Genomic DNA, 16935 nt, shown 5'->3' on the forward strand with positions numbered 1-16935 from the left:
TATCATCTGCCGGCGCCTGTGCTCACAGTTAAAAAAAAAAAAAAAGAAGTAAAATTGCATACATATTCACATTAAAAAAAAATAAAAATTATACTCACCTAATGCCCAATCCCCGATGCCCTGGTCTCCAAGAAATAATGTAAAATAATAAACCACAATATACTACCGGTCTGCTGTAGCCCAGGGACTCCAGATTGTCCACATCGATCTCACGTGTAGAACAGTCACATCGGGAGATGTGACCGCTCTACCCGGTCGCTGACGATACACTGAAAGTAGGTAATCGCTCCTGCAGTGTATCACAGAGCTGCCATGAGAGTTCATCAGCTCCGGTTCTCTCACTTACAGCTCCGCTGCATGAGAACTTTCCCACACAGCAGTAGTGCCTTAAGTGAGATCACCGGAGCTGATCAGCTGATGAACTCCGGTGAACTCTCTCATGGCAGCTCAGTACTATACACTGCAGAAGCGATTAACTCCTGTCATTGTATTGCCGGCTGTCTTTGAGAGCAGAACAGTCACATCAGTGACTGCTCTCGCAGTGATCAGGATCGTCGTGGGACATTATGGATTATCTACTCTTCAAACAGAGCTTGAGAAAGGTCCACATCCTGGACTGAAACGTCACACATGGACCAATATACCACATTTATTTTTTCTATTGGAGTGCTGCCTTCATTTTTCTGGATAATAGCATGAGATTTAGTACCTACCTGGAATGATTTTTTTGTACCCTTTGTTTTCTTTTGGTGCTGCTTTTTGTTTTCTTTTTCTATACTCTGCAAACAGGTGAGGAATATTTGTGGCTTATTATTTTATTTTTGTTGCAGGAGACGTTGGCTTTGGTGGATTAGGTGTTCGGTAAGTATGGTTTAACTAAGATTCATTAAAGGAGTCTGTGCGATTATTTCAAATAATATTATTATTTCAAATAAAGGACTTTATTCTGGTCATGTCTTTATTTACCATGTAACTATAGAATTAGTAATGGCTAGGTGTCTTATAGATGCCTCTGCATTACTAACCTGTGGGCTTGATGTCACCTGACAATACAAAGGTGACATCAACCCTACAAATATGAACCCCACTTGCCACCGCTACAGGGCAAGTGGGAGGAGCGAGGCTAAGCTGCAGAAGAAGGTCTTTATTATTAATTGAAAAGGAAATCAAACCCTGTGTGAAAATGTAATTGCCCCTCCTCCTTAAAACATAAATTAACTGTGGTTTATCACATCTCTGTGAACCTAAGTTCAATTTCCCTAGCCACACCCAGGCCTGATTACTGTCACACTTGTTTTCAAACAAGAAATCACCTAAATAGGACCTACAAAAGGAAGGAAAAAAACTGACAGAGAAAGTCCAAGGTGAGTGTGAAATTAAAACATAACTTTAATGATCAAGAATAACAATATAATGGTTTGGGGAAAAATAACCAAATAGGACCTGCCTGACAAAGTGAAACCAACCACACAACCGAAAACCATGAATTATAAGGGTGACCAGACAGGGTGTAATTAATAATATGCCTTCATTAAAAAAGTGGCAAAATATACAAATAATAGAAGACAATGTGCGCGTATTAGGACAAAGATTAATAATGAAAGAATGTATGAATTATATATTTCTCTCAATCAAGACTGGCAGACCCAATTATACACATATTCCTTGAAAACAGAAAAGACGGAAAAAAACATGTGTCAAAATTGAGCAAAAAATCACTTATATCATATAAAAATCAATTGAACCATATATAATGATTATATCAACGTGTCAGTGCAAAGAATAAGATAAAAAAGTGAAAACAATGGGAATTATGAGGAATAAAGTATGAGGGTAATATACCTTTAAGGGTCGCCACGTCCCGTTTTTTTTCTGTTTTCACTTGAGGAATATGTGGTATAATTTGGTCTAATAATTGAGAGAAATATATATATAATTTATACAATCTTTCATTATTAATCTTTGTCCTAATACGCGCACATTGTCTTCTATTAATTGAATATTTTGCCACTTTTTTAATAAAGGCATACTATTAATTACACAATTATAATTCACGGTTTTCGGTTGTGTGGTTGGTTTTGTAACTTCAGTGGTTTCACTGTTAAACTCACAGAACACCTGAGAGACATATATGCTTATTATTTTCAAATACTTTATATAGTGTATCCGGTGTCTCGAATCTAATCAAATGTGACAAAGTGAAGTAGACTAAAAGATCCTTAAAAGCTAGACATCATGTCACAATCCGAAGAAATTCTGGAAAAAATGAGAAAAAAGTAATTCAGATCCGGTTCTGGGTGGCATACACCCACAAGTACTAAGAGAACTAAGTAATGTAATGGGTCATTCCATGGTAATTTACGTTACAACACAATATAGCAACTTACGTTACAAAGATGATTGTAACTTACCTGACAATAAAGTTAATCCAATGGATGGTAACAGGGCCGGACTGGCCATCGGGCATTTCTGGCAAATGCCAGTAGTGGGCCACTGCACGCCGACTCACCCTTCCCCCCCAGCGCCGCTGCCGCATTCAACTATGGACTCCCATCATTCCCCGCTCTGCCTCTGACACTGTGGGTGCGCGCACACTCACTGTGTCCCAGGTAGTGCAGCAGCAGCCGCCGAGACAGGAGAAGTGAGCACCGCGGGCACGAGGAGAGGCGAGGAGCTTGTTTTTTGTTTTTTTTTACTGGACTGTGGGGCCATTCTAGGGGGGGAAGAGAGATGTGGGCTCTGCTGAATACTACTGTGTCGGCAGTGCTGTATACTACTGTGTGGGCTCTGCTGTACACTACTATGTGGGCTGTGCTGTATACTGCTGTGTGGGCAGTGTTGTATACTACTGTGTGGGCTGTGCTGTATGCTACTATGTGGGCTGTGCTGTATACTACTGTGTTGGCAGTGATGTATACTACTGTGTTGGCAGTGCTGTATACTACGGTGTGGGCAGTGCTGTATACTACTATGTGGGCTGTGCTATATACTACTGTGTGGGCTGTGCTGTTTACTACTGTGTGGGCTGTGCTGTATACTACTATGTGAACTGTGCTATATACTACTATGTGGGCTCTGCTGTATACTACTGTGTGGGCTGTGCTGTATACTACTGTGTGGGCTGTGCTGTATACTACTATGTGGGCTTTGCTATATACTACTGTGTGGACTCTGTTGTATACTACTATGTGGGCTGTGCTCTATACTACTCTGTGCGCAGTGCTGTATACTACTGCATGGGCAGTTCTGTATACTACTGTGTGGGCAGTGCTGTATACTGCTATGTGGGCTGTGGTATATACTACTATGTGGGCTGTGCTGTATACTACTATGTGGGCTGTGCTGTATACTACTGTGTGGGCTGTGCTGTATATTACTATGAGCTGTGCTGTATACTACTGCGTGCGCAGTGCTGTATACTACTGTGTGGGCAATGCTGTATACTACTATGTGTGCAGTGCTGTATACTACTATGTGGGCTGTGCTGTATACTACTATGTGGGCTGTGCTGTATACTACTGTGTGGGCTGTGCTGTATATTACTATGTGAGCTGTGCTGTATACTACTGCATGTGCAGTGCTGTATACTACTGTGTGGGCAATGCTGTATACTACTATGTGTGCAGTGCTGTATACTACTATGTGGGCTGTGCTGTATACTACTATGTGGGCAGTGCTGTGTAATACTATATGAGCTGTGCTGTATACTACTATGTGGGCTGTGCTGTATATTACTATGTGGGTTGTGCTGTATACTACTATGTGAGCAGTGCTGTATACTACTATGTGGGCTGTGCTGTATACTACTATGTGGCCAGTGCTGTTTACTACTTTGTGGGCTGTGCTATATACTACTGTCAGCTGTGCTATATACTACTGTGTGGGCTGTGCTGTACACTACTGTGTGGGCTGTGCTGTATACTACTGTGTTGGCAGTGCTGTATACTACTGTGTGAACTGTGCTGTATACTGCTGTGTTGGTTGTGCTGTATACTACTATGTGGGCAGTGCTGTGTAATACTATTTGAGCTGTGCTGTATACTACTATGTGGGCTGTGCTGTATATTACTATGTGGGTTGTGCTGTATACTACTATGTGAGCTGTGCTCTATGCTACTATGTGGGCTGTGCTGTTTACTACTGTGTGGGCTGTGCTGTATACTACTGTGTGGGCTGTGCTGTATACTACTGTGTTGGCAGTGCTGGATACTACTGTGTGAACTGTGCTGTATACTGCTGTGTGGGCTGTGCTGTATACTACTGTGTGGGCTGTGCTGTATACTACTATGTGGGCTGTGTTATATACTACTGTGTGGGCTCTGCTGTATACTACTATGTGGGCAGTGCTGTATACTACTATGTGGGCTGTGCTGTATACTACTGTGTGGGCTGTGCTGTATACTACTGTGTGGGCTGTGCTATATACTACTGTGTCGGCTGTGCTGGTCGCAGTCACAGCTGCGGGGTCACGCTGACATCTGCCAGCATGATCCAGCAGCGCTCTGACCGACGGTCTTACTTGCGGTAGCGTAACTGCTGATAAGAACCACTGCACCAGTGTTTCCCACGCTGTCACACACATGACAGCATGGCAAACACCATAGGAAAATGGTAAAATGCAATACAAAAACTCAGCAAATCTGCAAACATTTTCATACCTGCGTATAGGAAATTGAACTAGGAAATTACAGACCAGTAAGCTTAACCTCTACTGTGGATAAAATCCTGGAGGGTACTCTAAGAGACCCTATGCTGGAGTATCTGAAGAGGAATAACCTCATGACCCAATATCAACATGGGTTTACGAGGGACCGTTGGTGTATATGGACTTTTCAAGAGCTTTTAATACGGTGCCACACAAAAGGTTGATACATAAAATGAGAACAATGGAAATAAGAGAAAATATGTGTAAGTGGGTTAAGAACTAATAATAATAATTTTATTTATATAGCCCCAACATATTCCACAGCGCTTTACAAAGTATAGAGGGGACTTATACAGACAATAGACGTTACAGCATAACAGAAATCACAGTTCAAAATAGATACCAAGAGGAGTGAGGGCCCTCCTCGCAAGCTTACAAACTATGAGGAAAAGGGGAGACACGAGAGGTGCATGGTAACAATTGCTTTAGTTATTCGGACCAGCCATAGTGTGAGGCTCGGGTGTTCATGTAAAGCTGCAAGAAGCAGTTAACTGCCTAAATATGTAGCAGCACAGACACAGAGGCTATTAACTGTATAAAGTGTATGAGAACATGATGCGAGGAACCTGATTATGGTTAAACTTTTTAAAGTATCCCTGAACTGGCTCAGGGATAGGAAACAAAGGGTGGTTATTATGGTTATTAATAGAGCACACTCACACTGGGTCACAGTTAACAGTGGAGTATCACAGGGGTCAGTATTGGGCCCACTTCTTTTTAACATTTATTAATGACCTCGTAGGGGGCATACTGAGCAGAATTTCAATTTTTGCAGAGGACACTAAACTCTGAGAGTATTCAATACAGAAGAGGCAATTTAATATTACAGGAGGATTTATGTAAACTAGAAGCTTGGGCTGATAAATGGCAAATGAGCTTTAATGGGGACAAATGTAAGGTCATGCACTTGGGTAGAAGAAATAAGATGTATAATTATGTGCTTAATTGTAAAACACTGGGCAAAACTGTCACTGAAAAAGACCTGAGGGCAGGCTCGGACTGACTTGATTCACTTGGTGCCGAAAAAAGAAGCATCTCATCACTCTTTAACCCCTTCACGACATGCGCCGTACTAGTACTGCGCATGTCGTGAATCCCCCTTTGATGTGGGCTCCGGCGGTGAGCCCACACCAAAGTCGCGACATGTCAGCTGTTTTGTACAGCTGACATGTGCGTGCAATAGCGACGGGTGAAATCGCTATTCACCCGCTGCTATTAACCTGTTAAATGCCGCTGTCAAACGCAGACAGCGGCATTTAACCGGCGCTTCCGGCCGGGCGGCCGGAAATGATGTCATCGCCGACCCCCGTCACATGATGGGGGGTCGGCGATGCATCAGGAAGGTAACCATAGAGGTCCTTGAGACCTCTATGGTTACTGATGACGGCCTGCTGTGAGCGCCCCCCTGTGGTCGGCGCTCACAGCACACCTGCATTTCAGCTACATAGCAGCGATCTGATGATCGCTGCTATGTAGCAGAGCCGATCAGGCTATGCCAGCTTCTAGCCTCCCATGGAGGCTATTGAAGCATGGCACAAGTAAAAAAAAAAATGTTTTTAGAAATATGAAAAAAATATAAAAAATATAAAAGTTTAAATCACCCCCCTTTCACCCCATCCTAAATAAAACAATTTAAAAAAAAAAAACCTACACGTATTTGGTATCGCCGCGTTCAGAATTGCCCGATCTATCAATAAAAAAAAGCATTAACCTGATCGCTAAACAGCGTAGCGAGAAAAAAATCTGAAAGGCCAGAATTACGTTTTTTTGGTCGCCGTGACATTGCATTAAAATGCAATTACGGGCGATCAAAAGAACATATACACACCGAAATGGTATCATTAAAAATGTCAGCTTGGCATGCAAAAAATAAGCCCTCACCCGACCCCAGATCACGAAAAATGGAGACGATTCGGGTATCGGAAAGTGGCACTTTTTTTTTTTTTAAGCAAAGTTTTGAATTTTTTTTCACCACTTGGATAAGAAATAACCTAGACATGTTAGATGTCTATGAACTCATAATGACCTAGAGAATCACAATGGCCATTCAGTTTTAGCATTTAATGAACCTAGCAAAAATTCCAAACAAAAAACAAGTGTGGGATTGCACTTTTTGTGCAATTTCACCGCACTTGGAATTTTTTTCCTGTTTGCTAGTAAAAGACATGGTAAAACCAATGGTGACGTTCAAAAGTACAACTCGTCCCGCAAAAAATAAGCCCTCACATGACCATATTGATGGAAAAATAAAAAAGTTATGGCTCTGGGAAGGAAGGAAGTGAAAAATGAAAAACGCAAAAACGAAAAAGGGCCGCGACTTGAAGGGGTTAACCAAGCTACCCAGTTTATGAGAAAAAGCAACAAAGATCAGCTCACCTCCTCTCAGTCCCACCATGTGGATCATGCAGTGCTGCAAGTAGTATGAAGGTGAAGCAGAAGTCCTGCGTAGGTGATATCCATAAAATATAACTTTTATTCCGTTTTCATTAAAAGCATATAAGTCCAAAAACTATCTTTATATCCGGAGACACAAAAACGGGTAATTCATACCAGTGACAGTCACGGGATTTGGATGATTCGCCCCAGCAGTTCGCCCCAAGCACATTTCGCCCCAGCAGTTCGCCCATTTTGCCCCAGCAGTTCGGCCCCGGATGTTTCGTACCCAGATATTTCACATACTTACCTGTCGCAGCATGCAGCTCCTTGGCTCACGGACTGCAGTCTAGCGGTTCTCTGTGATGTCTTCTCCTGCTTCTGGCTGTCTTTTCATCTTGCCTGGATCACTGATCCATGAAGCATGATGAATGCCGTGGCAGGAAGGCCAAATGTCTCCTGGCCGCTCACTGACATGACGTCACTCCTGCCCCATTCATTAGTCAATCCAGAGGGTAGGATGCCTCTCCTGTCACCAAGACACTGCTGCGCATGCGCAGTGCCATGGTGAGATCAGGCAGAAGAAGAGGAAGCTGGGAAGAAGGACTGGTGGTGGCCTCCGGATCCAGCATGGCGATCGATCACCAGCCCACACAGCCAGGAGAAGATCAGGCAAAGATGAGCAGAAGAAGACCTCCGGGGCGAACTGCTGGGGGCAAAATGTGCGGGGGTGAAATGTGCAGGGGCAAAACATCCCGGGGGCCAAATGCTGGGGACAAAATGTGCAGGGGCAAAATGTACCTGGGGGCGAAGTGCTGGGGGCAAATCATCCTATAACCGACAGTCACAGGCTTAAAGTGCATTTAAAATCATACACGTTTCAACGGTCGTGCCGCCTTAGTCATTGTGATAAAAATAAAATGAAAGAGGGCTGCTATAAAAGACCAACCCATTAGGTTACGCCCTCTGATCTTGCAGACAACAGAAACAGGGCAACACCTACAGGTAATTAATGAGTTTAGCCTGAAATTTGCATGTACAGATACTATGCTTAAGGCAGGAGAAACAAAGGAAAAAAAATAAAATACAAGAATTATAACGTATCATCATTCATAATAATTCATAAGATCCTGCTGGCTATTCATGCCTATGGGGTCTCTGGACTTAAGTTGATACATCCACCATATCTCTCTATTGGTTATTTTTCATTTTATATCTCCCCCCTCGAAATGGAGCTTTAATCCTTGAAAAGTTTGGATGCAGCAGAGCTCTTATGAGTAATTTTATTCACTGCATCAGACAGGTGCCTTCATATTCTGACCTTCAGGGGGCCCCCTGTGCACCCCACATATTGCTGGTCACAAGTGGTGCAATTAATCAAATACACAACATTGGAGGTATTGCAGTTAGGCTATGAGCACACGTTGCGGATTTCCTGCGGATCCACAGCGTTTTTTTCCGCGCAGAAACGCTGCAAATCCGCAAGCGATTTACAGTACAATGTAAATCAATGGGGGAAAAAATGCTGTGCTAATGGTGCGGAAAATACGCACTAAAAAAGCAGCACATTCAAAAAAGGACCATGTCAATTCTTTTTGCGGATCTACAGTGTTTCTGCACCCATTGACTTCCATTGATTCAGTCAAATCTGCAGCAAAACTGCAGGATCTGTGGTTTGCTGCAGAGTTGGGTGCAAGAAACGCTGCAGATTGGGAGGGGGAAGAGTGTGTGGGCGGAGTGTGGGTGGAGACTATGTGTGTGGGCGGAGACTGTTTGCGTGGGGAAGATGTGCATGTCTGTGTGGGGGTGTTTGTGTGTGTCTGCAGTGGTCTGCGGGGCTGTGTGTCTGTGGAGCTGTGTGTCTGTGTGTGGGGATAGCTGGGATCGCAGGGATCACGGGACTGTGCGGGGATCACGGTTTATGCTGGGATCGTGGGGCTGTGTGTGGGTGTGGGCGGGGCTGTGTGTGTGCGGGTCTGTGTGTGTGCGGGTCTGTATGTAGGCAGGCATCGTCCGATGGGACTACTAGTCCCATCTGGCTATGCCTGCTACAGTGACAGATAGCCGGATGATGGGACAGTATAGTCCCATCATCCGGCTACTGTGTTCAAGTGTAAAAAAAAATAACACATACACACATACAGAACATACAGTAGACACATAGACATACAGTACATAGAGTACATACAACATAGAGAACATACCAATCACCTTGATTTTCCTGTAAAAAATATTAAAATAATAAGCCAACAATATACTCCTTGATCCGCAGTATTCCATGTAATAACAAGTGTCCTATGGAGATCTTCAGTGGAGAGCTGTCACATCGGCAGATGCGACTGGTCTCCAGGGGCTTCGGGATACAATGACAGAAGTATCCTTCCGCACTGTATCCCTCCGCCGTTGTGAGTACAGTATGGTTCATACTGTCACTTGCGGCACTGTCCAGTTTTGGGCACCGGTGCTCAGGAAGGATATAATGGAACTAGAGAGAGTACAAAGGAGGGCAGCAAAATTAATAAAGGGGATGGGAGAACTACAATACTCAGAGAGATTAGCGAAATTAGGATTATTTAGTCTAGAAAAAAGACGACTGAGGGGCGATCTAATAACCATGTATAAGTATATGAGGGGACAATACAAATATCTCGCTGAGGATCTGTTTATACCAAGGAAGGTGACGGGCACAAGGGGGCATTCTTTGCGTCTGGAGGAGAGAAGGTTTTTCCACCAACATAGAAGAGGATTCTTTACTGTTAGGGCAGTGAGAATCTGGAATTGCTTGCCTGAGGAGGTGGTGATGGCGAACTCAGTCGAGGGGTTCAAGAGAGTCCTGGATGTCTTTCTGGAGCAGAACAATATTGTATCATACAATTATTAGGTTCTGTAGAAGGACGTAGATCTGGGGATTTATTATGATGGAATATAGGCTGAACTAGATGGACAAATGTCTTTTTTCGGCCTTACTAACTATGTTACTATGTTACTATGCTGCGTGGGAAAATTCCTACACAGCATTGCCATAAAGTGAGAGCAATGAACTAAAGTAACCTCTTCAGTGACGCACTGCAGGAGCCATTGTCTCTTGTCAGTGTGTCACTAAAGGTCTATAGAGCTGTCACATCACCTGATGTAACAGCTCTATAGGGGAGATCGTTGTGGGTCACTCATTATTAATTGGAATGTGTCACACAGGGAGTATACAGTTGGTTTATTATTTTTTATTTTTTGCAGGCGATTGAGGGCGTTGCAGGAATTAGGCGTGGTTGTAGGTATGGTGAAATTAAGAATATTAAAATACTTTTTTCTGGCTGTAAACCTATAAAGAGGGCACCGAGGGTAAATGCTCCGCCATCATAAATATCATAAAGACCCAAAAAAAAGGAATGGACACCAGAGCTAAAAAGTAACTTTATAAAAGTTATTTTTACTTTATAAAAGTAAAAGTATATTTCATAGAAATAAGGGAGATTTTATAAAAGAAAGTGTGCTGCTCAGGCATATACAGTAGTTCCCTAACATATTCCTTCTCTTGCTTCAGATTATCTGCTGAAATGGAGAGGAAAATGTACAATTTATCCAAACAACTTGATGTTGAGGAAGTAACAAACATGCTGTTAGATGATAGAGACCTCACACTGAATGAGGATTTAGGAGAGGAAAGTGAGATTGATTCTCATGATGAGGTGGAAGAATGTGTCCTGGATTCTGAAACAGAGCAAGATGGTGACAGTGGTGAGGATGAAGAAGTTGGATCATATTATATTGGAAAAGATAAAAATACTAAATGGAACAAGAAGCCATTCCAGAAAAAACGTAGGGAACCTTTAAACATTATTACTCACCTTCCTGCAGTAATAGGAACTGCACGTAATGCAAAAACTGCAGTTGAATGCTGGAACAGTATATTTACAGATGACATTCTGGACTCTATTGTCACATATACCAACCAATATATAGACATTATAAAGGACAAGTACATCTGCAACAGAACCATCAAGCCCACAGATGAAATAGAACTGCGTGCTTTTTTTGGATTACTGTACCTTGCAGGAGCTTATAGGGCAAATAGACAAAGTTTGGAGGAACTTTGGGGTAAAGATGGGGATGGAGTTGAAAAATGTAGCCTTGTTATGTCCATAAACAGATTCAAGATTCTAATTCGTTGCCTTCGGTTTGACGACAGAACTACCCGAACCGAACGCAAAACACATGACCGACTTGCTCCAATTCGTGATATATTTCAAAGATTTGTTGAAAACTGTAAACAAAGTTATTACCCTGGAGAGAATCTCACTATTGACGAAATGCTCCCTGGTTTTCGTGGTAGATGTGCCTTTCGTCAATATATTCCATCAAAGCCAAACAAATATGGAATAAAAATTTATGCCCTTGTTGATGCCAGTAAGACCTACACTTACAACCTGGAAGTTTATGCAGGAAAACAACCAGAAGGTCCTTACTGTGTGAGCAACAAACCCATTGATGTTGTAAAAAGACTGGCTGAACCCTTATTTGGATCGGGTCGCAATATTACAGCTGACAATTGGTTTACAAGTTGTGATCTGATTGATTATCTGAAAATTCAGAAGCTGTCATATGTGGGAACTGTAAGAAAAAACAAAAGGGAATTGCCGCCACAGTTTGTAAGTGTGAAAGAGAGACAACAGTACAGCAGTATGTTTGCATTCCATAATGGAAAGGCTTTAGTTTCCTATGTACCACATGCCAAAAAAATCGTACTTCTTCTATCAACACTTCATGATGATGCTGCCATCGATCCTGGGACTGGGGCAGAAAAAAAAACGGAGATAATTACATTTTACAATGCCACCAAAGGGGGTGTGGATACAGCAGATCAGATGTGCTCCACCTTCAACGTCAGCAGAAACATCAAACGCTGGCCAATGGTCATATTTTTCGCTATGTTGAATTTGGGTGGTATAAATTCACAAGTACCCCATATAACTATGCTGCCCTCAGTGCATGGGCACAACTATTAAGGGAAGATCCCATATACATAAGTGGGTAAGAGCCATGCTAATGCTTTCTAAGTAATAGTAAGAGGCACAAAAAAAGTACCAACCTGCGGCCATGTGTGGAAAGGGAGGCCCCGACGCGCGTTTCGCACAATGCTGCTTCCTCGGGGGGCGCTAGTCTAGGGCAGCATAGTTATATGGGGTACCCTGCCATATGGTATCTGCACTAGGCACTTTAGCTGTATTCTTATATATATTTAGCATCTCCCTGCATCTGTTTATTATCTGAGAGCTAGTGTTTTCTTACTACTGGTTCCATACTGCCCGGTTGTCTATGTGCTATTACTGTTTATATGCATGTTACACTACTTTCATTATTGCTGAAACGTTATTTCTGTGTATATATAGATACACCCGTGGTAGGAGTATTATGGATACTTTCTTGCTCTTTGGCTTAGTATAACGTCCGTGTGTGGCACTAGTGTCGCCTTTCCGTTTTTTCATTGCATCTTTTTAATTCTAATTTCTATTTACAGTATTTATGTAATTTTTTAATGGTCTTTCAATAAAATTGTTACTTTTTAGCTCTGTGTGTGACGCCGATCCAGCGATGTGTTCACTGGTAACCAGGGTAAATATCGGGTTACTAAGCGCAGGGCGGCGCTTAGTAACCCGATGTTTACCCTGGTTACCATTGTACGGCTGTGTGCACACGTTGCAGTTTTTCGCATTTTTTTCGCGGTTTTTCCCGATAAAAACGCTATAAAACTGCAAAAAAACTGCATACAATAAGCATCCCATCGTTTAGAATGAATTCCGCATGTTTTGTGCACATGTTGCGTTTTTTTCTGTGAAAAAAACGCATTGCGGTAAAAACCGCAGCATGTTCATTAATTTTGCGTTTTTTTTTTTGCGGATTTCCCACTACTAAATGCATTGGGAGGTGTCCGGAAAAAACCGTGGTAAAAACACGGCAAAACCGCGGCAAAAACGCGTGCGGTTTTCTTGCGGATTTCTTGCAGAAAATGTCCGGTTTTCTCAAGAATTTTCTGCGAGAAATCCTGAACGTGTGCACTTAGCCTTAAAGTTAAAAAAAAACAAACAGTACATACTCACATTCCGATGTCTGTCACGTCCCCCGGCGTCAGCTTCCTGCACTGACTGTCAGCGCCGGCCGGCCGTAAAGTAGAGCACAGCGGTGACGTCACCGCTGTGCTCTTCTTTACGGCCGGCGCTGACACAGTGCAGGGAAGCTGACGCTGGGGGACGTGACAGACACCGGAATGTAAGTATGTACTGATTGTTTTTTTTAACTTTTACAATGGTAACCAGGGTAAACATCGGGTTACTAAGCGCGGCCCTGCGCTTAGTAACCCGATGTTTACCCTGGTTACCCGGGGACCTCGGCATCGTTGGTCTGTGTGACAGCTCTCCAGCGACCACACAACGACCTAAACAGCGACGCTGCAGCGATCGGCATCGTTGTCTGTATCGCTGCAGCGTCGCTAAATGTGACGGTACCTTAACACAGATTTTTTTTCTAGGTATCTATAGATCTATCTATCTGTCTATAGCTCTATCTACAGATCTATCGCTAGATAGGTAGATCTATAGATAGATAGATCTACAGATAGATAGATCTATAGATAGATCTATAGATAGCTAGATGTGGTGATCTTATTACAATGTATAAATACATGAGGGGACAGAACAAAGACCTTTCTAATGATCTTTTTACTCGTAGACCTGAGACGGGGGCATCCTCTACGTCTGGAGGAAAGAATCATGCGGATTCTTTACTGTAAGATCAGTGAGATTATGGAACTCTCTGCAATATGATGTTGTAATGAGTGATTCATTACTAAAATTTAAGAACTGACTGGATGCCTTTCTTGAAAAGTATAATGCAACATATTATATACACTACTCTATAGTGCGCTGATCCAGGGAACTAGTCTGATTGCCGTATGTGGAGTCAGGAAGGATTTTTTTCCCCCAATGTGGAGCTTACTGTTTGCCACATGGTTTTTTTTTTGCCTTCTTCTGGATCAACGTGTTAGGGCATGTTAGGTTAGGATATGGGTTGGACTAGATGGACTTAAAGTCTTCCTTCAACCTTAAAAACTATGTTACTATGTTTTTGCTGTGGATTTGTCTGACTCACTTGAAGGCAATGGGTGCGGAAATGCTGCAGAAACACAAAAAGGATTGACATGCTGCAGAAAAAAAACACACTACAAATATGCATGGATATTTACTGATCATGTCCACAACACTTCAGGATTGTCTTTGAATTAGCTTGCATAAGGATTCCATTGCATTTTTAGACCATTTCTGTGTGGAAAAAAATGCTGCGAAAAAGCATCAAAAATGCATCATGTGCACATAGCCTTAAGATATTGATACATAATCTAAAACATATCTAGTATAATATAATTTTATATCTAGTACAATTTTATTTAAGGCAAATTACAGAGAGCACCTTAGTAAATTAAACAGCACTTTGGCTATGTAGAACAATTATTCAAAACTAGATGGAGGCCCAATGCTATGGCATCGAGAGGGAGGTAAAGTCACGATGGGGGCAGGCTTTGTAGCGTTAAGAATCCCTCCCCCCAATGTGCTCACCCACCTATCCACTCTCTCCTTCCCCATGTGCTGACTTCTCCCGCCTGTGCTCTCTTCTTTGTCCTGTCTACCCCATGTGCTATCCCCCATGTCTGTTGTCTCTCTCCTTCCTGTGCTGTGTTCTCCCCTCAAAGACAATACTGACATTACAGCAGGGGATTGCAAAGGATACATTTTGTGAGGTAAAATATTGTTTAAAAACAGTCTGTGAAATATTTTACCTGACAAAGGAAATCCTCTGTTATCACCTGCTGTAATGTCTGTATTGTCTTTTGATTACTTCCCTGCCCAGGAGATCTGGTATGCTCCGTACATGGTCAGACACAGACAATTTTTAAAATGAACTTTCGTTCGTGGGAAAACCCCTTTAATGTGACAGGCTTCCTCTGCCTGTAGACACGTCGTGCATCTGCTGCCAGGATCAGCCGAATGATTCACTGCATCTGCAAGGAATTCACGCAGGAGCAGTAAATCAGACCTCCACCATCATTGTGCAGACAGATAGCGGCGGTCACATTAAAACTGCAGATGTTGTACAAAGATTCCAAGGGTAAGCAAATCATTCGGCTGATCACAGCGGCGGCGTGTTCGCGACGGTATTCCGCTGGTGGTACCACGCAAGAGGCTGCGTACGTCGTATATGGTGTGTGTGTTGGGTAAGGCATATACAGTGTGTGTGTATGTGTGTTGCGTATGGCGTATACAGAGTGTGTATGTGTAAGTGTGATGGTGTTCCGCTGGTGTTACCGCGCAAGAGGGTGTCCCAATAGAAGGTCGGTAAACTTCCGCCTCTTGGAATTCTGGGATCACGACACATCTGGACGGAACAGGAAGTGAATACATTATAAGTTAAGTATATATTAAGATAACAATATTAATCAATATGAATAAACTATTACAAGAATGTTCAAATATATAAAAATGGATTGTTTGCAATCAGATAGAAAAAGTAAAAGAGTTAAAAAAATAGCAATTGAAACTTAGAAAGCAACAAGAGAACAAACAAGAGCAAGAGTCTATCATAGGTTGGTGCAGGAAAAAATAATATTATGAAAGGAAGACACAAAGAGTTGATTATCTCAAGGAAAATGACTGCAGAGCTAGAGGTTAGTAAGGTGTAACCCAACAGCACAGATTTTCAGAGAGCTTAAAAAAGGGATGGAGCTTAGCTCTTACCCCATTAGTCTGAGCAGTGTGAATTTTCTGCTCACTCTTGGAGGAGCAGGTGCTGAAGCGATCTGAGTCCTTGATTTCTATGTGATGTCTTGGACCCTTGCGTTGCAGGAAATCAATGTCCCTGGGAAAAGCACCAGAACCTGGAATGCTAGTAGGATTTACTTGTACTGTGCTCCAAAAAGAGCCTTTATGAAGAGGGCTCCTTGGTATAGAAGCTTCCTTGCCAAAAGACAATGGAAAATTAGATGAAACATGAGCATTGAGAGATGTTTTAGAATTGATAACTGGCTTCCACAATATATGGCAATCGCCTCTTGGGTTTTAAATCAATCACATTTGTTAACCCACCATTCAACTTCTAGGATGGCATAGTGTGCCGTGAAGCACAGCCTAAAAATATTACTGCAAATTGCTATTGATTTGCACTGTGGTTATTCAACGCTCAGTTTTGTCAGGTGAAACACACATTTAATTATGTCTCACCTGGAAAAATCCAGATGAGAATAACTGCATGGCAAATTGCGCATGCAGTTTTGCTGTGCAGTAACTGATTGTGCAGCAAACAACCTCTACTTGTAAGCTCAGCCATACGTAGTTTAATAAATTAGCTTGCACCACCAAAAAATAGATCAGTTAAAACAAAGGCAGTTAAAACAAAGGCAATGCAAACAGACATACCTGATGATTTGTCTGTCTCTGACATAGTAGAAGTGGAAACCATAAGTGGAGAAAAATGTCTCACTGGCTGGGGGATTCGAGATGGTCTCATTCTGTTACAGATACCAAGCCCCGTTGAATTTGTAGGACAAGTGGAATTGTTCCCACCATTAAGATTATTTAAATCAGCATGGGTTTTCTGGTATTCAGCTGGAGATGCCAAGGCTTAATAAAAGAAAAATAAATTATTACTTTATACAGCAAAATACATTGGAATTTTTTTTCCGAAACTTGGACAATTAATGCTAGTAAAATCTAGATATATAAATATGTGATGATGGGGGTAGTAACATCCCAGTGACTTGTCAGGGTCCATCATTTGTTGTAATAGGAAGTCAAACATAGTCATCCCATTTT

General features: G+C 42.3%; 1 protein-coding gene across 1 annotated transcript in view; it reads right to left on the reverse strand.

Moving 5' to 3' along the window:
- The window catches only part of TRIO (trio Rho guanine nucleotide exchange factor), a 2940676-nt gene that overhangs the window by 59092 nt on the left and 2864649 nt on the right, over positions 1-16935 (reverse strand). Inside the window, 2 exon segments of the mRNA XM_069730426.1 lie at positions 15862-16076; positions 16540-16743. Coding sequence (XP_069586527.1) covers positions 15862-16076; positions 16540-16743 — 419 coding nt within the window.

This window comes from Ranitomeya imitator, chromosome 6 (genome assembly GCF_032444005.1).
Source record: "Ranitomeya imitator isolate aRanImi1 chromosome 6, aRanImi1.pri, whole genome shotgun sequence".
NCBI classification, from domain to species: Eukaryota; Metazoa; Chordata; class Amphibia; order Anura; family Dendrobatidae; genus Ranitomeya; species Ranitomeya imitator.